The 21,926-nt window shown below is 30.5% G+C and overlaps 2 protein-coding genes across 3 annotated transcripts; both read right to left on the reverse strand.

The window, feature by feature from the left end:
* Positions 1 to 10,189: 10,189 nt before the first annotated feature.
* On the reverse strand, positions 10,190 to 16,133 carry LOC105643773 (putative amidase At4g34880). 2 transcript variants are annotated; one of them, XM_089716206.1, is made up of 6 exons: positions 15,606 to 16,133; positions 15,283 to 15,497; positions 15,043 to 15,113; positions 11,440 to 11,620; positions 10,824 to 11,022; positions 10,190 to 10,677 (listed from the first exon to the last, which is right to left on the reverse strand). In XM_089716206.1, exons 1-6 carry the CDS (start codon positions 16,131 to 16,133, stop codon positions 10,321 to 10,323), a joined length of 1,551 nt encoding a protein of 516 aa, XP_089572332.1. In that variant the 3' UTR covers positions 10,190 to 10,320. The 2 variants fall into 2 exon arrangements, with proteins under 2 accessions (XP_089572332.1, XP_089572323.1); XM_089716197.1 differs by lacking the exons at positions 15,043 to 15,113; positions 15,283 to 15,497; positions 15,606 to 16,133 and having other exon boundaries at positions 10,208 to 10,677; positions 11,440 to 13,462.
* Positions 16,134 to 18,382: 2,249 nt separating this feature from the next.
* On the reverse strand, positions 18,383 to 21,922 carry LOC105643774 (putative amidase At4g34880). Its single transcript, XM_012228979.4, has 5 exons — positions 21,332 to 21,922; positions 20,221 to 20,435; positions 19,733 to 19,975; positions 19,408 to 19,606; positions 18,383 to 19,064 (listed from the first exon to the last, which is right to left on the reverse strand). Exons 1-5 carry the CDS (start codon positions 21,863 to 21,865, stop codon positions 18,699 to 18,701), a joined length of 1,557 nt encoding a protein of 518 aa, XP_012084369.1. The 5' UTR covers positions 21,866 to 21,922; the 3' UTR covers positions 18,383 to 18,698.
* Between the last annotated feature and the right edge of the window lie 4 nt (positions 21,923 to 21,926).

Raw genomic sequence — 21,926 nt, forward strand, 5'->3', positions numbered from 1 at the left:
AAGATGGTGGGCAGATCTAATAGATTATAGCTGAAGGGGAGATGATGGCTAACGTCTCCACTTGAGTGTGCAGGGGGAGATTTGTTGTGCGGTGCCCACTCAAGTGGGACCCACAGTAAATTTGAAAGGAAAATAAATTGGAAAAGAAAAAGAAAAAAAAATCAACACGTTTTGATTTATTTTCAAAGGTTGGCAGCCAGCCATTCAAAGGTTGGCATGCCTTTTGACAAACCTGAGTGTCGTGCATTGGTAATGCACGCCTCTCTCATATTCTCCCATTCCCTCTCCTATAAATAGGAGAGGATGTTCCCTATTTTATGTACACACCAGAAATGTAGCGAGAGAGAGTGTTATAGTTTTAGGAAGGGCTTCCTAAAACGAAGGAGAGAAAAATAGTGAGGATTATTTTGGAGTGTTTTTGGGAAACACTTTGTGTGCCACTATTTTTGTATTACTCTCTGTGTGTACCTACTATTGTTTTAATAGTGGAAGAATTATTCGGAGTTCGTCCCGTGGACGTAGCCTTAAACAGTTGAGGGTGAACCACGTAAATTTCTGTGTCACATTTTTATTATTCCGCTGCATTAATTTTCTCTTACTCGGTTGAAAGGGCCCAACGAGTGGTATCAGAACTGATGCCCAACAACTGGTATCAGAGTCGATATCCTAACATGCAAATGCTTCTTCCTTTTTGGATAGGTGTAAGGAGAGTGGGAATCAAGATGCCTTCTTCAGGCATGGTGTGGTGCGTATATTTCTTCTTAGCTACAGTAATTAGCTAATATATGAAATTAAAATTCTTTAGCTACAGTAATTTTTTATTTTATTAAAATAAGAAAGTGGATAATTAATCTCGAACATCCAAAATTAGTAACACGAAAGAAAAAAAAACTTTCAGGTGGAATACTTTAGTCGGTTGAAATTGGAATCGGGAATTACATGTCTAAAGAGAGCTGCAAAGTCAGGACATCTTGGAGCTTCATATGTACTTGGTATTATTTTGCTATGCAACAGAGGCAAGAATGAGCAAAAGGGCATGAAATTGCTTGATGAGGTCAGGAGAAATAAGAGATTAGCAGATTGCCGCAGAAGTTAAAGGACATTATAAGGAGCATTTGGTTGAAAGATAAGTTAATCTTAAAAGAAAAGCCCAGTGGTTGTCCCCTAAGCCTCGTACATAAGAAAAGAGAAGGTTGGCCAGAAGACAACGTGGATGATGATATTAGTTGCCTTGAATGTATTTGCAACCGCGAAGTTCTTTTTGTTTGTAAATTATTGAGAGGTGTTTAGTTTGCTTCTTCTATCTATTATTCTCTCTCTCTCTTTTTTTTTTTTTTTCTTTGAAAGAAATTCTCCTGTTTTTTTACGTTTCCTGTTGTGGAAAAAAAAAATAGAAATCAGTTTCGTATATATTAGACTTAACTACTATACATAAATTTAAAAATACTAGTTTATTAAACGTGACTTGCACATTGTTTGAGCTCGTTAATTTTTACTCGTGGCAAGTAATTTTTTTAGTTCATATATGTAATTTTGTATTAATTTTTGTTATAAATTATAATATTATAAATTATAATTTTTGTTCGAAATCAGTGGTAGCAAATGCTTATGCTTGCTTTCAAGTGTGGAACGAAATTCCTCTTAGTGTTTCTTCTATTATTATACGAGATAGATATTTGCACAATAAAAAAAAAGTCTTTTTTTTTTCAAAAAAAAAAAAATAGTTGTACTGTTCATTTTTGAAAAAAAAAAATTTTATTTCAATATGTTATATGATTTGCTAATATAACGTGTTAAAGTACAATTGTATATTTTGTTTATATTTCTAATGAGTTTTCATTTTCTATTTTTATATCGAATAATGAACCTTAATACAATATATTCCTTTACCAATAACAATAAATTACATTTATTTCTTGTAGAATAAGTTAGTTATAAGAAATAATTATAACAAATCAAATTAACAATTTATTAAATTTTTTCAAAGAATAAAGATTTATTACAAATGATAATTAAATATATTATATTATTACCATCTTTAATTAATATATAGTCAATGAATCGATGAGGGCCAGGATTCATTGAACTTAGGAGTTCATTGAACCGGAGGGTTCAATATGGTTCAATTGGATTTTTATATATAATATTTTCAAATATGATTAAAAATATAGAATTTATAGATACTAAATAATTTTTTATAAAAAAGATTTATAAGTACTAAATAATTTTTAAGACAATACAAATTTGAAATTGATAAATCTGTTTTTTTTATTTATTAATTTGTCTTTTTTTTTTTTAATATTCTCAGTCCATAAAACTGGTTTGGAATTAATTATGCAATACCTAAAATCAGTTTTAAATTGCAATTGGCATACAGCCATTGGTTTGATGAACAAAATGGTTTGCAAAGTGTAAATTACCCAAAAAACAAAAGGTCATAAGGGCCATAGGAAAGAAAAATAAAAAAGAAAAACGTAAACTTTTATAACTTGGGATATTATTAAAGGTTTTGGGCCAAAGTCTATCCAATGGATCAAATCTAATTAAAATTGGGCTATTATTAGGGCCTTAATAGAAAGGACATTTTAGTAATTATAAATGTCATCTTCACTACAGAAGAAGATTGTAAAGCAAAACCCGCAGTAGCAGCCGCGTTTACTGCTCTATTTCACATGGAATCAAATGTTTTCTATTATTCCTATCTTTTTAATTTATAAAAATAAAGAGAATCCTCTATTTCATTCTTACACGGTCTAAGCGTTCTTCTCCTTTCTTTTTCTGATTTTCAGGTTTTCTTTTTTTAAAATTTTGGTGAAGAAATAGGATTCTTCGTGTAATTTTCTTGTCTTTAATTTGGAGTTTTTATCGAACCGTAGTCCATACTGGTCCGGTTCAATGGTTTTTATTCGGTGTGTACCGATTCTTATCTGGCTTTATAACCTTTCGTTTCAGATATTCGATCCGGATCGGACCATGATCTGATTTTCGGTTAAACCGATTGGATCGACCGGTCCGGTCCAATTTTCAGAACAATGATATAGACAATATATAGTATAGTATAACTAATACCTTTATATTTTCAACTACTAAAATCAAAAATACTCAAAAATGTTATATTCTTATCATATTTAATACGTGTCTTATTTAGTATAAAATATAATTGCTTAGTTTATCAAATAGAATTTAGATTTAAATAGAAAATAAATATAACCAATCAAAATTAAATTATTTTTATTTTTTTAACCAACAAAATTAAAAAATCATTAAACATATTGTATCTTTATCATATTTAATATATAACCTAAATAGTATATATTATTTTATCCAATAATTTAAATTTAAATAAAAAATTAATATGACTAATCAAAATTAAATTATCTTTATTTTTCAACCAATAAAATTAAAATTATTAATAATATTTTTATCAATCGATAAACTTAATATAGATAGTTCTAGAAATGCTGAAATTTCATAGAGAACCTCCTTGGATGAGTCTTTTTGTTTATTAGCAAAAATAATTTTTATTAAATTATATTGTTCAAGAAAAACTAATTTTATCCAAGTACTCTGGGATTTTTATTTATTTTTTTATTTTTTTGTTAGTTCATGGACTTTGTGACTTAGGAGAAATAAGGCAACTTTTAATTCAAATATTCAGAGTTGTGACGAAGTTGTAGATATCATAAAATTCAGAAATTTCGAATTTTTAAAAGCTAAGTTTCTTTCTATTTCCTATGATGTAATGGATTGGTACTGTCAACCTCAAATTGTGTCTTGTTGATGGAGCTTCAAGAGGAAAATTAGGTCCTGCTGGTTTCGGTGGTATGCTAAGGAACAATAAAGGTCAAGTAAAGTGTCTATTTTTTTTTTTTTTTTTTTTATCAGCTGGCATTATTGATGCTAATGAAACTGAACTAAGAGCAATTTTCAGACTATAGAATTGTTTTCTCGATCTTAGTTCAAACCGTCATCATTTTATTGAATTTGATTCAAAATCTACTGTGTGTTGGGTTTTAAAGAAAGAAAAAAGACTTTGAAAGTGTAAATTATTATTTAATAGATTTGATTACATGTGTAGATTTTTATGTTCAGTTCAATTCTTATATATATGTAGAGAATAGAACCATTTTGCAGATTCGTTAGCTAAAAGGGGAATTAAAACACATAAAGATCTTCTTGCTTGGTTATAATGATAGAAAGAACAATATATAAATCTTTTGGATTGCAATTTTCTCAATATGATTGGTTATGAAGACATTTTGATGCAGGTGGACTGGTTTTGTATTTTTTTATTATTATTATGATAATTTAGATATTAGTTATGTTAAAAGTTTGGGATAGTTTCTGATATTTTCCGGTTTGATGTTTTCCGGTTCGATATACATGATTTTTTTAAATGGGAGGCCTGGGGACGAATCTTTCGGTTTCATATCCTTCAATTGTCCACATTCTTGTCTAAATATGACCCTGATTGAACTTTTTCTCTTATGCTTTGTGGGTTAAGCTTTTTATGCCATCTCATTGGTCGACTCATTCCTAGGATCCATATAAACACTTGAGATCTTGATCATTAAAAACAAATTAAGAAATAAAAATGAAATTTTATGCTTAAATGTTATTGAGAAACAAAGAAATAATTACTAAACCTTTATTTATTCTCTGAATATAAAATTAAATTAATTAACATATATATGATTGATCTTGGATCCATGCATGATCTTCACTGATGCGGTCGTTGTTTGGCATTGATTGCCAATCTCATACCATTTTGACAATACTCAGAATTACTTGAAATGAAATAATTTCCTCCAAGAGCAAGCTTCAGTTTATCCTTTCCTGAATAATACGGTTTAGCGTTCGATGTAACTGTGCAGGTTTCATATCCTCTTCCATCCACAACTATCACATCATAAACCTGCTGATTATAATTGAACTCTGCAGTACCCAAATTAATTTACTCTTGGAAATTGGAATTCAAATACCAGAATTTCAATTTATACATAGCAAGATAGTCACCAGCATAAAATGTTTTTCCATTCGGCCAAGTTTCCATGCTTACAGTTGGTCTCCAACCAGTTTCACTTCCAACCAAATGGGTAAATGTTGAGGCTCCATGACTGCTGTTGCAATGAAGCACCAACAATGACATTACCATCAAAATTTCAGCAATCGTCCCTTCGTTTGCCATATCCAAACTTAAATTGATTATATTTATATATTGGTTTTGCAGACATGTCGCTCTTGCTCTTTTATATATATATATATATATATATATATATATATATATATATATAAAATGAAGCACCAACAATGACATTACCATCAAAATTTCAGCAATCGTCCCTTCTTTTGCCATATCCAAACTAAATTGATTATATTTATATATTGGTTTTGCAGATACGTCGCTCTTGCTCTTTTATATATATATACACTAATCTTTTGTGTGACGATGCATTGCACGTTGACTATATTCGTTATAGTTTTTTACACTCTTTTAATTTTTTTATCTATATAATCTTAAAGCATAAATTTTTGTTCAAATTAAAATAAATACAATTGATTAATTTGTATTATATTTTGTCGTACAAACTACTTGTAATGCTACTTTTTATGTACTTAATTTATTTTTATATAATAAAAGTGGTCTTAAAATAAACTTCAACCTCATCCCTAAACTTAATCATTCAGTCCTTAATTTATAAATACAAATTCTTAAAATCCTAATAGGTATCCAAAAAGAAAATCAAGCAATCACTCAATTATTAACTCCTCGCCATCGACCCCAAATTAATATCTATATACAAATATAATGAAAAATAATAATAAATTATTTTTTACTGCTAAGTAAAGAAAAAAGAAATGAGAAGATGATAAAATTGAAATGGTAATCACTTTGGCTATAGAGACAATATTATTTACCTAGTGCATTAGAGAGAAAAATATATGTTACATACACACAGAAATATATAGTTATAGTTTTTTTCCAGTTTCATAAAAACTATTTTTTTTTTAAGTCAAACATATTTAGAATATAAGAAAAAAAGTATTAAGAAAATTAAAAATGCTTAATCATCAGGAGGACATTTATTTATTTCAAGAGAGATATAAATCTCTTATTAAATTAAAGTGATGGTAGTTAAATATCAATTCATTAATAAAAAAAATAAAAAATAAAAACTCATCATTAAAAATAAAACTCTTTTCAGAACTCAATATACAATAAGAAACAAATTATATTAAAAAATTTCCAATTTGAATTTCAAAAATCAACCATTCTCCAACTGGAAAAATAATAATTTAATGAAATTTGATATTGATAGACAAAAAAAAAAAAAAAAAGCGACAAAAACTGAGTCAATAAATGCAAATTACAAAATAAATCATGCTAGGATCCAATATTAGTTAGTTAATGAATTTATTCAAGTATTTTGTTTCTCTATTGTTCTAAATTATAAATTTAAAATAAATAAATAAGTTAATTAATTAATAAAAAAGATTACATAAAAAAAGTTCTATCCTCTTCAAATAAAATATCAATTTTCCCTACAACCATAAAAAAAATATATATATACTTTTTTCTTTTTAATCTCTCTCCTAAAAAAATATTATATATATTCTATTTGAAAATTTATTTTTAAAAAATATATCCAATCAAATCATATTAGCATAAAAAAAAGGAATATTAAAAAAAGAATATACTTTTTCCTTTTCTTTATCTCTCTTCTAGATTAAATATTTTAAATTATAATCAAAATAAAATCAGATATTGAAAAATAGAATATAAAAATTTTCAAATGTCTCATTATAATATATATTTATTAAAAAATACATCAAAAAAAGATAAAACTTAAAATGTAAATATAATTTTCTAATAAATGTAATTTCTAATTGGCTATAACTTATGTTATTTTTGGATACTCCAAATTTCATGAAGGACGATATCGAAAATCCTATTATTCCTCTCTTTATTCCCACATTTATATATACTAAGTATTTTGTATGACGTGTGTTACACGTTAACCATACTTGTTATATACTTATTTTTTTATCTACATAATATTCAAGCATAAGTTTTGTTTATTTAAAATAAATACAAGTGGTTAATATGTATTACATTTTTGCCGTACAAATTACTTGTAATACTACTTTTTACGTACTTAATTTTATTTTTATATAATGAAGTGATTAAAGAATAATGTTAAACTCAATCCTTAGACCTAATCCTTTAGTCTCCAATTTATAAATGCAGATCTTTTAAATCTTAATAGATGCCCAAAAAGAAAACAAGCAATCACTCAATCTCCAACCCCCTGCCTTCAATTCCAAATTAATATTTATATACAACTATAATGAAATAATAAAAAATTATTTTTTACTGCTAGGTAAAAAAAAAAAGAAATGAGAAGATGATCTAAATTGATAATGAAAATTATTTTGGTTACAGTTACAGTATTATTTACCCAGTACATCAGAGAAAGGAATATATGCACATATACACAAATTCTTGAAACCCTAAAAGGTGACCTAAACATTTCTAATTTTTTCAGTTTCCTAAATACTATTTTCTTTTAAGTCAAACAAATTTATGATATGAGAGAAAAAATATCAAGAAAATTAAAAATATGTGATCATCAATAAGCTATCTATTTATTGCGAGAATTTTTTATTATTGAATAATTTGTAACTATTATCATTTTAATTTAGTAATATACACAAATTCTTGAAACCCTAAAAGGTGACTCAAACATTTCTAATTTTTTTCTAGTTTCCTTAATACTATTTTCTTTTAAGTCAAACAAATTTATTATATAAGAGGAAAAAATATCAAGAAAATTAAAAATACGTAATTAACAATAAGCTATCTATTTATTGCAAGGGAGATATATAAATCTCTTACTAAATTAAAATGATAATAGTTATAAATTATTATGAAAAAGAAAATAAAAAATTATTATTAAAAATAAAACACTTCTAAAGCTTACCTAACAAAAGAACGTTTCAATGTATATAAATATATAAATATATCAATAAAATATTATATATATTTTTAAATTAATATTTTCAACTGTCTGTCATTCTAGGTTTAATAATGTGAATTTTATTTGGAAATTTACTTTTTAAAAAATATATCTGATCAAATCTTACAAAAATAAAGAAAAGAATATTAATAAAAATAATATATTTTTTCTTCTTTTTTGATCTTTCTCCTAAATAAAATATTATGTACATTCTATTTAAAAGTTTATTTTTAAAAAATATATCCAATTAATCGTACAAACATAAAAAAGAATATTAATAAAAAGGAATATATTTTCTTTCTTTTTTATCTATCTCCTAAATCAAATATTTAAATTATAATCAAAATAGAATTAAATATTTAATAAATAAAATATTTAAAAAAATTCAAATATCTCATTATCATATATATTTATTAAAAAATAAATTTAGTAAAAATAAAACTTAAAATTTTGAAATGCTTAATTTTTATGGTATTTATTTAAATTTGTTTTGATTTATTAGGAGGTTTGATGAGCCGAAATAACATTGCGAGCTACACAATAATGGATAATTCTCCTCTAGATTCAGCAAATTGGTAAAAACACCTGTGGTCAAAGGGACTCGAGCTCAAAACTTCTCATTCCTCACATAAGTTAGAAGAAAATTGAACCACACATGATTGGCTAAAAAAATAACTTTTATAAATATATATAATCAACTAATAAAATGCAATTTTCTAATTGGGTGTGACTAAGGTTATTTTAGACTATCTTAAATTTCATCAAGGTTACTATCGAAAATCTCATTATTTCCCCCTATTCCCATATTTATATATAGTACTAGTTCTTTTTATGACATGCGATGCACGTTGACTATACTCGTGATATGCTCATTTTTTATACTCATTTAGTTTTTATTTATATAATTAAAGTATAAATTCTTATTTAGATTGCAATAAATATAGTGTTTTTTATATATACAGTAAAATATTCTTTTTAATTATATATCTTGCACTGTAATATCTCATTGAAAAAATTAATGTATTTGTCTCTCTTTAAAATAGCAATTTAAATATGACATATGGCATTTATATTCTCTTCAACATACTAATTTATATATTTTTTAATTAATTAATTGAAATGGATAATTATAATCTTTATTAATTAATTAATTGAAATAGCTAATCATTTTAATTTGATTTCTTTTAGATAAATCAAATTTTAAATATTAAAATTAATTACATATTGTCTATATTTTAAATTAAAATATTTTAATTGACCATGAATAAGGATATTATAGAATATATAAAATTTCACTAAGGACATTTTAAAAAATCTCATTATTCCCTTCATTTCCTACATTTATATATGTTATAAATAATGATTTTTTTATCAAAACATAAACAACATAAATTATAATAAAAATAAAATTAAACCGACTTATGTGGGTTGGACACAAGTTAAAAATTGAATACATGAAACAATGATAAGACTTGAGATATTATAATATTTTATGCATACACAAAGTAAAATAAATTTAAGAAATTTGAAACTTCAATTAAAATTATAATGAATAACATTAATAACACATACATTAATATTGACATTGAACTAAAATTAAAGAAAAATTAAATACAGTATATCAACAACCGACAATGAAAGTAAAGAAATCCTTGATAACAAAATTAAATAAAAGCTTACGTAAATATATATATATATATATATATATATATATATATATATATATATATATATATATATAATTCCTGATTAAAATAATACAAAATTTCCACTGTACCATTTGTAATTGAGACATGAAAAACTTTGCAATATGACAAAATTTAGAAATTTTAGTTATTATAAAACTCCTCATTTTAATTTCAAAATGGGTTCACTATGGTTTGCTTGCAGTGTAGAAAAGGAGTGGATAATTGAAAGTGAAGATTATTGTAATGGAAGAAAGTGTTTCACAGGAATGAACAGGGAAAGGGTTTATCATTATCGGTTTGATTGGAAAGTGCATCGTGGTGGTACAATAATTAAAGTTTTAGGTCTAAGATATACAGTAGTGGACTTTTAGTTTATTTTGTGTTTTTTTGCTCTTTGGTCATTGTAGTAATCTTTTCCTTCCAGGAAAACCGATCGAATTTCTAGTAATAAGCAAATTTACCAAACAGAAATTATCATTAAGTACTAAGTTGTTGCTATTTTTCCTTAAGCACATGGAACTAAAATTTCTAAGACAACAACATGACCATTATGTTAGTTAGTTAGATTTCTTCTTTTTTTTTTAAAAAAAAAAAAAAACATTACAAGTGTAGCTTCAAGGCTTGAATGTTGGAGGCTCTCTAATATTAGTGGCTTGCTCAAAGCCATAAGCAATTTGAATTAGTTTTGGTTCAGTACCCTTCAATCCTCCAAAATTAATACCAAAAGGCACACCCTCATAATCATATCCTGCAGGGACATTGATTCCTGGAAATCCTCCAATTGCAAGAACACTAGCAACTCCTGAGCCTGGAGTCACCAATGCATCTAGCTTCTTCTCCCACATCAGCTTTTCAAATCCTTCTCTTGTCAGTTTCTCTAAATTTAACAATGCTGCCCTTTCTTTTTTCCCAATCCCATTTGTTGCCTCAGCCGCAAGAAATATGTCTTGCCCAAATTCCTCCAGTTTTTCCTGCATAAACCATTCCAATTAATGCCTATATATACCAATAGATGCTCATTTGTGGAATTTGGATTTTACTATGAAGATTGAAGGGTGACTTCAAATTGTTCTTTCTTCGTATAATTATAATTTTAAAGAGAAGGAGAATAACTCACCGCATCTGCAAATTTCTGGTTGAATGCTATAACATCAGCCAAGCTTCGAACAGGAGAAGCAACAAGCGATTGCAAGTAAGCGTTCAAAGATATTTTAAACTCAGCTATCAATGCTATTGCTTCACCACTTGCATTAGGATTTAAGATAGTAGTAATGTTGGCTATTTCCAGATGGTCTGCAAGAATTGCACCTTCTTGTCTACATTTGCAAATGAAGTTCATGTTATCTAGATGACATGATATATTAAATATATGGTTACAGTTAACTTCTGAATTTTTTTTGTTCAATATGTAAATTAACGTTTATATACAACTAAATGATTTAAATTGGCAAGAGAATATTCAAATTTGAAATGCACCGGACTCATCAAAGGGAGTGTGTGTATGCGCATGCGCGTGCTATAAGGTCACCCAGAAAAGAAATTTAATCTTGATACTCAGTAGATTAATACAAGAATATGTCAAACCTTACAATATTGGTGTAACAATAATAATAGTAACTCGAACTTTTAGACTAAAAAATAAAATTTCTAGCGGATAATAGATTCTAATAAAAATTAAGGCATGTAATGGATAGTTTTCTAATTTTATGTGTTAGACCAATTTGTTTAATTACCTTAGTGTTTGGAGATGGTACTCAAAAGCTTGACTCTCAGCTTTATTAGCAAAACCCAAGAATGGATTCCTTACTACTCCAAGTCTCTTCCCTGGTTTGACAACTGGAGAGAAAGTTTCTGTGTAGTCTAACCCATCAATTTGATGATACCCCTTAGCAACAAGTCGAGCTTTTAGTCGATCTAATGACCCATCTGGATTCAGTTTGGATTTAAACACCCATTTTGACCCAATAACATGCATGTCTGGTGTTCGAGGAACTAACGTCCATGTTTCATTCTTATGAAGTGCTGCTAGTTCCTCGTCCATAGCAGCTTTCCAACCAGGATGAGCCAACGCAGCTTTTATGGTGTGGGGTTCACGTGGTATATTGGCTGAAGTGACAACATTTAAGGCATACTTAGGATTCGGTTTGATTACACCTAATTTAGACCGAGTGACCATGGGATGGACTAACGACCTTGTTGGGGAAAGGCTATGATGGGAAGATTGTGGTGACTCACTCACAACTTGGGGATCTATTGCTAGAATAGACCCATGAGATTCTTGAAGTTCTGGTAAAGGATTTGTTTCAGGTGTGATCGACAGACTAGGACTATGAGACTCAGTCTCGGCCATATTCAATTCGTCACTGCCTCGTGTGTCATTCTGTGGAGTACTGATATCAACTGGCAATAATGGACTTTGACATGGAGGTATGGAAGGGTCTGGAATTGACTCTGCAAAAGTAGATTTGTTAGTATGTGATAACCAAGTATCAAAAATAGTATTCACCTGCAATTGATTTATCACCAACTTATTTTTATATGGAAACACTAACTCATCAAAGACCACATGTCGAGAGATAAATGTTTTTTTGCTCGAAGGATGATAACATTTATATGCCTTATGTTTTTCACTATAGCCTACAAAAACGCAAAGAAGACTTTTTGGATCAAATTTATGTTTTCGTAAATCCCAAGTATAGGGAAAGCACTTAGACCCAAATGTTCGAAGGCAAGAGTAATCTGGATGTGACCCATGAAGAGCAAAATATGGTGTTTCAAAATTAATTGCAGACGATGGTAAACGATTCATAAGATACACTGCTGTAGTGAAGGCTTCTATCCACAAGAATAAGGGTGCACCACTTTGAAACAACATTGTCATTCCTAATTCTCTTATAGTCCTATGCCGCCTTTCAACTAAACCATTTTGCTCAGGAGTATATGGGGCTGAAACCTGATGAACAATACCAGTTGAAAGAAAATGAGATGACAGTTTGTAATTAATGAACTCACCACCACCATCTGAATGAAAAATTTTGATTTGCTTGTTAAATTGTCTTGAAGCATATTTCTCAAAAGCTAAGTACACATCAAAAAAATCAGACTTATTACACATAGGAACAATCCACGTATACTTTGAAAAATCATCAACAAAACAAGCATAATATTTAAACTTTCCAATTGACAAAATAGGTGCAGGTCCCCACAAATCACAATGAATTTTTTCGAAAATACCAGTACTTGAGTGTTCTGAACAAGAAAAAGGTAAACGACTAAGTTTTCCTAATTGACAACTATCACAAAGATGCTCGGACCTTGTTGTACCAATGACATCAATAAGTCCTTTATTTTTTAACAAATTCAAAGCTGAAGATTGAGGATGTCCTAGGCGTTGATGCCAAATTTCTGCAGTGCCTGATTTAAATCGATGAGAAAAATATAATTCTGGTGAATTAGGTAGAACATAGAGATCACCCTTGCGTTTCCCTTTGATCACTGGCTGTCCTGTTTCCCGTTGCTTAACACAAAAATCAACATTAGTAAATTCACAATTAACAGGAAATTGTTCAGTTAACTGACTCACTGAAAGTAAATTTTTTGTTAAGTTTGGAACCAACAAAACATCATTGAGAGGTAAGGTTGATGTTTTTTGTTTCACACAAGCATCACCGATTGCAAGAATTGGCATGAAGGAACCATCTCCAATCATTACTGAATCTGCAATAGAATTTTTACGAAGGTTAGTTAATATATTAGCCTTACCTGTCATATGATTGGAAGCTGCTGTATCAGTTGTCCATTCAGTGTCAGCAACAGAGGTATCCAAAGTGAGTGCTGCAAGGGCTTGTGGAATTTCATTTTGTTGAGTGGATTTCTTTGGCACCCACCAACATATCTTAGCAACATGACCCATTACCCCACAGTACTGACATTGTTGGTCACGATATTGTTCCCTCTCTGCAGATGTCATACGACGTTCACCAGGGAGTGGAGGTCGACGTTGTGAATTTGCTGCCGATAAGTCTCTTCGCTGTTGGGCTTGGAACCCACGGCCGTTGGAAGTGAATTTTTGGGATGATCCACGATAGCCTGAATGATTAAGTTGTGGGCGTTGCTGCTGTTGCCCGAAAAAAGCCATATGATGAGTAAGAGATGAAGCTGACATGTCTGTGTGATTAGAGAATAAGTTGCGCCTTTGATCATGATTCTGTAACTGAGAGACTAACTCGGCATATGATGGTAGAGGAGGCTTCAACATGGTTGTTGTGAATATTTCATATTGAGGACCAAGACTTGTGAGAAGACAGAACACCTTTTCTTTGTCAGAAATTGGCTTTCCAATGGCTGATAAATTGTCACAGAGAGCTTTGAAAGTACGGATATGTTCTGTGATTGTTGTGGTTTCTTCTTTCCGGAGATACCGAAGATTTTGCAGCAATGTGTATTCACGTTCCTGTGAGTCTTGTGCATAAGCATTTTTAGAGCCTCCCAAACAGCATGGGCTGTGTCGAGTCCAACAACAAGTGCAAGGGCCTCTTCCGAAAGTGTGCCAATAAGCCACCCTCGAAGAAGCCGATCTGTCTTTCGCCATTGTACAAATTCATCTGTTAGTTGAAGTGTTGAATTTTCTGCAGCTGTATTTGTATATCTATTTGGAGCAGGATCTTCATTTGTGAGGTGTCCTACTATGTCTTGACTCTCAGCAAGAGCCAGTGCTTGTTCACGCCACAAAGGGTAATTGTTTGAGGTGAGTCGAAGGGTGATAAAGTTGCCAACATTGAGAGATAGGGTAGAAGTAGTCATGGTGTGAAGAATGAACCTGTAACTGGTTTAGCTTAGTATCCACACAGGCTCTGATACCATGTGAAAAAACTGAAAAAAATAAAATGGATTTATTAATTACTGAGAACGTGGATACAAAAACAAAAAACAAAACCTTGATATTTTTCTTAAGCTTAGTATCTAGACTATTTATACAGAAAACAGAGACTAAAGATAAGATAAAATCAATCTCAAACTTGAAACAGAAACCAACCAAATCTCCCAGAGCTTGCGTCTGAATTTTGCTAAAGATCATGTAAAGTTTGATTTTCCAGAAAAATCTTGCAATGGTTGAGTTTTTAGAGGATCTTGCGGAACACATTTTGAACTTGAACTGGTTACCGGTAGAACTACGTTATCACACAATATTTGTCCTTTGACTGAGATTTTTTGTTGAGAGTCTCCACCCTTTTCTCTCCAAGAATTACAGTCACCCTTATCTCTCCATTGACTCTCACTAATGCCGATATTTGAGGAGGAGGAACCAATACTTGAAAGGGAATTGTTAATAGCACCATCATTATAATCAACTCCTACAATGGCATCAAGAACATAGACAGCATCCCTTACTGTCCTGCAGATTGGCCTGTTTCATTCATTGCCAAGTAAAAGTTTTTCGAATCAATAGAGTAATTTCAAAATTACAAGAAAAAAATTTCAATTAGATTGATAAATATTGAACTAAATTATTGTATACAAATTCGAGTTTCCAAACAGAGGCGTATAAATTAGGCTTATGGCCAGTAGATGCTTACCCAATGGTGTCCTGTCTGAAAGAAATAGGAACAACCCCAGCTCTGCTAGTGAGACCAACTGTTGGCTTTATACCCACAACAGAATTAGCATTTGAAGGACATAAAATGGATCCATCTGTCTCAGTCCCTAACGACACTGCTACCAAATTTGCTGCTACTGATATTGCAGGCCCGCTACTTGACCCACATGGATCCGCAGACAAAACATAAGGATTCTGCAAATTGAGATTAACCCATCCAAATAATAAATTTTATTAATCCAAACCCAAGAATTCAAATCCATCGATCCAAACACAACAACATTTATAAGGCATTTTACTCACCTTTCCTTGGCCACCTCTAGCACTAAACCCATTAGGTAACGTGAGAGACCTAAAAGCAGCCCATTCAGTCATGCTAGCTTTTCCCAAAATGATAGCTCCTGCGTTCCTTAACTTCCAAACCACACCTGCATCGCGAGGCACTACTGATCCAAACAGCGGGAATGAACCAGCCGTTGTGTTTAGCTTATCCTTGGTTCCAATATTATCCTTCAAAAGGATAGGAATACCATGCAAGCCAATCAGCGAACCAGGTGCCTTTGCTTTTCGCTCATAATCAGCCTTATTAGCTTGATAGAGCGCATCAGGATTTATTTCTATTACTCCGTTTAGGACAGAATTGAGTTGACGGATTTCTTCAATATAGAACTCAACTAGTTGCGTTGAAGTGAGTTGGTTTTGCTTAAAAGCAAGTTGAATATCATCTACGCTTGCTTCTTTTATTGAGAATCCATGGCTTGTTACTGTTAGAAGAAACAGGATGATAAGTGATGCAAGAAATGAAAAGTTTACTAATATCTTTGTTGCCATATCCAAGTTGTAAGTAGGTAATTTTTACTCAAGTTCTTTTAGGTAAGTGAAAGCCTACATATATATATATATAATAGATGAGGCCTATAATCAACCCAAATTGAAATATTAAAAAACTAAATAAATTTATTCTATTAATACTAAAATAAAATTTGAATAAACGCAGAATAAGTTTGATATCGACTTGACGAGTCTATTATCAACAACCATTTGGACCAGTGAAAGTGAACTATATTAATTCACAAACGAATTTTACTTATAAGGTCAGTGATTCAAAACCTAGAGTCGCTACTGTTGAGAGGGTTTTACCTGAATACCACGTTACCCTAAAATTAATGTAGAGTCACGTATAATAATTAAAGAAAGAACCAAAAACTGGAGTTAGTGGTGTGACAGTAGCAGAGATGTTTTATTTATTTTGAAATTTTTTAATGTCTACTTGGAAATATGTTGATGTTATGTTTTGCAAGTTGATAAAAGGTATCGTACTGTTGTTGGTTAGAATTATGTGAGTATTGACAGGATTCTTAATACATGGCTTAATGGGTCATGGGAGAAAGGTTTCCTTCCATTTTGAAGAAGCAAAAGCTACCAAACGGAATACTATAAGTTGTCTTGACCTATATGCATGCCCGAAATGCCTTCCTTTGTATGTATACGTGTATATGAGTTACGACCGAGTCCTGATCTTTACTGTTTAGGTTTTGGCCGTCCATTTCTTCGTGGTAGAATGCTTTTTTTCTTTTTTTCTTTTGGAGATAATTCTTCATGATAGAGTGCCGAATAGAAAAGCTGCTAACATCTATTAATTGCATCGAAAGCCAAAAAAAGGTTGAAAAAATCAAACATTTCAATTGAAATTTAGGAAGGTCATCAACTTTAAAAAAAAAAAAAAAAAAAAAAAAAAAAAACAAAACAAAACACAAAGACAAAGATTTTAAATTAAAATTGTGTAATAATTTAATAAGAAAATGAAAAATAACAAATTGTGATGTATAGTTTTATATTAAAAAAAAAAAAAAAACAAATGAGTCGTGACTCATGTGAAGAATTATTGAACACTATCAATCATTTTGCTAATTTTTGACACTGAAAAATACAACAAATAGCCTGCTTGCCTTCAACTATAGAAATATTCCGCTTCAACTATCAACTATTCTGATTTAGATTCCAAGTTTCAACACAGCAAAAAAAGGTAGATAAAGCAATTCTATTCTCAATCAACAAATATATGAAAACAATAATAATCTAACAAATGCACACTAAGGCATAGTAGTAGATGCACTTACGAATTGACTATAGATTCAGGTTCGAATCCCCAAACTTATTGAAACAGAGATATTCTTACCATACGCTGAAAAATAAAATAAAATGGAAATAATATTTAAAAAATCATTTCGTTGTTTAGACCTGATTTAGGCAAATCTAATCCCTCTAGATCAACTAGCGGCTTACAAATTTAGGTCCCAGCTCTTATTCATCCTCTTTTTTTTTATTTCTTTTTTTTAATCTTCTGTTTTTTTTTTTTTTTCTTTAATTTGGGACTATGAGGGATCAAAATCTCAACCTATCCTTCTCTCCAATATAAGACTAAAATATCCAAGCCAATTTTGATGTAAGTTCTTTACAATTCGAGTTAAAACGATGATCAAGTCTATTATCACTTGGCAAGCCAGTCAAAGAATATTATTGCAATGTTCCTATTGACCTATATATCGGAAAAATTTTAAATTAAAATAGAAAAATTAAAATCCTCTTAAATAAAAATAATAAATCTTTCTCAATTATAAAGATCCTATATAATGGATATATTCTACTTTTTCTACATGGAAATCTATGAAGAAAAATAGTACAAAGTATGCTTGAAACCCAAGAATTAAAATAAAAAAATAGTTATTTTTAATCTTATGGTTCAAGTTGAAGACAGTGTTGTATCATACTCTGACCGGAAAATATCTCGTCCTCAAGTTTGACTTAATATGGTATTTTTTCTTGCTTGTGAATTTCCAAAGCATACTGAACTTATTGGATTTATTTTATCGCATCCATCCATACACCAATGACTTTCTAATAAAAACATTAATAAAATTTTATTAATAACCAAAGAATTTGATATTCTGCAGGAAGTGAATGCGAAAGGATCTTCATAGTAATAATCTTTTTTTTTTTTCCATGAATATGAATCGTCATAAATATAAATGATCATGATAGACGGAGCCAGAAATAAAAACTAGAAGACCGAAAAAAAATATAAAATTTAGGAAACCACTAGAATTAGAAACTATGAAAGGAATATGCATACAGAAAATCCAATCTTGACGAAATTAAAACCCCATTACAAACAATCTACGCAACGAGACAGAAGACTAACTCACTACTTTGACAAGTCAGTACAATAATACAACTATACTTGAAATCTACCAAAATAGAAAGAACAAATGCACCAAATAACTCAAAGTTACGTATTTGTTTTAGTCCAAAAATAAAATTAAAACAGAAAAATCAAACTTTACTACCACTATATGTACTCTTATGATCCAAGGTACTCCCCCGTCGTCTGTTCGTCTAAAAGTCCATTGCGAAGGATGAAGGAGGTACGCGTGACAAAGTAGCCTGCTCAAAGGCAAAAGCAATTTCAATAAGCTTTGGTTCCATTCCTTTCAAGCCCCCAAAACAGATCCCAAATGGCATTCCATTACTGTCATAACCAGCAGGAACACTAATAGCAGGGTAACCTCCAATAGCTAAAACTGTAGAAGCAGTCCAGCCAAGAGTCACCATTGCATCTAACTTATTCTCTTTCATCATTTTCTCAAACCCTTCTTTAGATAACTTTTCCATGAACTTCATTGCCTCAATCTCTTCCTTTCCAAGCCCGTTTGTCATTTCTGATGCAATTAACATATCCTGACCGTACTGTTTCATGTCTTCCTGCAGTGATCAAATGGTTAAGACTTGTTATCTCATATGAAACCATAAATTAATAGAGAAATTCCCTCAAAAGAACACAAACCGATATAAGGAGTACATAATGGAATATAAATGGGAAAAAGATGAGCGAAAAAATGGAATCTTGTTATGCATTGAATTAAAATTTTTTCGTTGTATTAAATATAATGTAATGTAATCAAATACTCAGTTTTAAACTAAAAATATATTTAATTATGTTATATTTCATTGCATTATAAATTAAATTTGTATTTGATCATATCATATATCGAAGTATAAGTTAGTGTTGTCTGCTCAACATCCACCAAATTCGTAACTCACATACCTTATCAGGATGATTGGCGTTGAAAGCGATTATGTCTGCAAGTGATCTAACAGGAGATTTTATAAGCCCTTTAAGGTATTGATTAATTTTCAGCTTGAACTCAGCTAAGATTACAATTTCTTCACCACTTTGACTCGAATCCATAATTACATCAATGTTCGCTATTTGAGTATCATCCAGCACAGTTGCACCTCCTTTCCTATAATTTCCATATAAATAATAAAAACGAAAAGAATACACAGCAAATTTTTATTTATGAACACAACTGGATTAACAGCTAATCAGCTATCTTAATTAATTTTACACTTATATTAAAGAAATGTACCTCAACACTTCCAGATGATAGTTGAAGGTTGACAGCACAGTAGAATCATTGACTGAGTTTGAAAATGGAATTCGTACTATTCCTAATCTCTTCCCTCTAAGTCCGTCCTCTTTTAAAAACTGTTTATAACCACCTGAAGGAATAAACTTAGCAGCTTCCTTTGTTGCATCATAGTCTTCTGGATCAAAACCAACAATTGCATCAAGCACATAAACTGCATCTGATACTGTCCTGCATATAGGCCTGCATTTCCATTCAATACTTGCTGTGTTTACAATTTATCATCAAATCAGGTGTCTATATATATATATATATAACACGCTTGTCTTGGATTATGTTATCCATATCAGGAAATTTTTGAATCCACAATTTTTTTTATTGAATGGATTATACAATCTCTTCTTTGCTATGAAGATTGAATTAAAGAATTTGAAATATATTTTTAAAATTAAAATAGTATAAAACAGACAATTATATGTAAAGATCACCCAATTGTGTCCTGACGAGGAGAAATTGGAATGACACCAGCACGGCTTGTGAGACCAACCGTAGGCTTGAGCCCCACAACGGAGTTGCGATCAGCTGGGGAAAGGATCGAGCCATCAGTTTCAGTCCCCAGTGATACTGCCACCATGTTTGCTGCTACTGATATTGCTGATCCACTGCTTGAACCGCCTGGATTTCCCCATTTCACATATGGGTTCTGCATATAGATTCTGTAAATTTTATAATTTCATGTTTGGCATATCTAAAAGATTCAATGTGTTGCACGGAAACGGAAAAGTAGAAGCATGGAATCGGACACTGAAAAACAGTATTTTTTTTAAAATATAGAAAACAGACACGGAAACGTGTAAATACGAAAAATAAAAAATTATATTTATAAATTAAAAAATAAATTTATTACAAACTATTAAATATATTCAGTTATAAGTCAAGTCCAATCAATATTTAGTGATATCTAAAAAAATTACAATTTTCATGTTTGTGAATAAATACATGTTTTATGAATTTATATTTATGTAAATTAATAAAAATGAGTTTTCTGAGAGTTTCTACTGTCTAGGAAAATGTATTTCTAAAAGTAAAAAGTATTTCCAAATTACTCAATTTACAAGAGTTTACGAACGTCACGAAACATTTCCGCTTGCATGTGTATAGGAGACGCGGAAACCGCAACCAAAGAAAATTTTCGTGCAACATTATTCATTTCAGCCATAAAAAATTAAATTCAAACATAACTAAGTCTAATTTTATTAGTTATTAATGAATCTTATACTTCAAATTCAATTTGCAATTCCTCCGCAACACAAATTTCCTTGGATCAGTCCTTTAACTAGGATGGTGTATTGGGATTAGTCAGATTTATAAACATTTAAATTAAATGGAGATGACTCTGTGCAAGTATAAAAAAAAAAATTCCACCTGCAATTAAATATTATGACATATTTCTTTCTTTTAATTTAATTTTGCCTTTCTAATGAATAGCAGAAATTGTTTATTTTACAAATTCAATATTTTATATTTTTATGAGCAAAAGCGAAAAGAAATATTACTGGAGTAACAAATATAAACAAAGGATAAAACGTTATGACTTACCACACCTTGACCAGCTCTAGCGCACCAACCACTAGGAATCTTGAGCGACCTCATCTCGTACCATTCACTCTGACTAGCTTTCCCGAAAATCACAGCTCCGGCATTTCTTAGCTTCTCCACCACTCCGGCATCACGCGCTACCTCCGATTCAAGCAGCGCGTACGACCCACACGTAGTGTTCAGCTTATCTTTCGTTCCTATACTATCCTTTAACAGCACTGGAATCCCATGTAGCTCCCCTAATGGTCTACGGCGATGATTACTCTCTCTCTCTTGATCAGCTTTCTCCGCTTGATCTAATGCGTCCGGATTGATTTCCAGTACGCCGCGAAGCAGAGGGTTGAGATCTTGGATTTGGTTCAAGTAGAAGCTGACTAGCTGTTTCGAGGTTAGTTTGTTTTCAATGAATGCGAGCTGGATGTCCTTGATTGTAGCTTCTTTGATCGAGAATTGTGAGCCGTTGATCGTGTTGAAAAAGTTAAATATGAGAAGAAGAGAGAACGATGAAGACAAGAATACACTGATCGTCTCCATTCTTGCTTTTCAAATTTCGATGGCCTTCTCTAATTAAGGTCAACGTGAAGTTATCGCTTTT

This window comes from Jatropha curcas, chromosome 1, assembly GCF_041381405.1.
Source record: "Jatropha curcas cultivar XTBG-Jc1 chromosome 1, XTBG_Jcur_1.0, whole genome shotgun sequence".
Classification (NCBI taxonomy): domain Eukaryota; kingdom Viridiplantae; phylum Streptophyta; class Magnoliopsida; order Malpighiales; family Euphorbiaceae; genus Jatropha; species Jatropha curcas.

Coding starts and splice junctions, on each gene's coding strand:
- LOC105643773 (XM_089716197.1), bottom strand. CDS start 13,415: ATGATTGGAGATGGTTCCTTCATGCCAATTCTTGCAATCGGTGATGCT. Junction 11,023..11,439: donor TACCATCTCCAAACACTAAG/GTAATTAAACAA, acceptor TTGCAAATGTAG/ACAAGAAGGTGCAATTCTTG. Junction 10,678..10,823: donor ACCAGAAATTTGCAGATGCG/GTGAGTTATTCT, acceptor TGGTTTATGCAG/GAAAAACTGGAGGAATTTGG.
- LOC105643774 (XM_012228979.4), bottom strand. CDS start 21,865: ATGGAGACGATCAGTGTATTCTTGTCTTCATCGTTCTCTCTTCTTCTC. Junction 19,607..19,732: donor TATCATCTGGAAGTGTTGAG/GTACATTTCTTT, acceptor TGGAAATTATAG/GAAAGGAGGTGCAACTGTGC. Junction 19,065..19,407: donor ACGCCAATCATCCTGATAAG/GTATGTGAGTTA, acceptor TGATCACTGCAG/GAAGACATGAAACAGTACGG.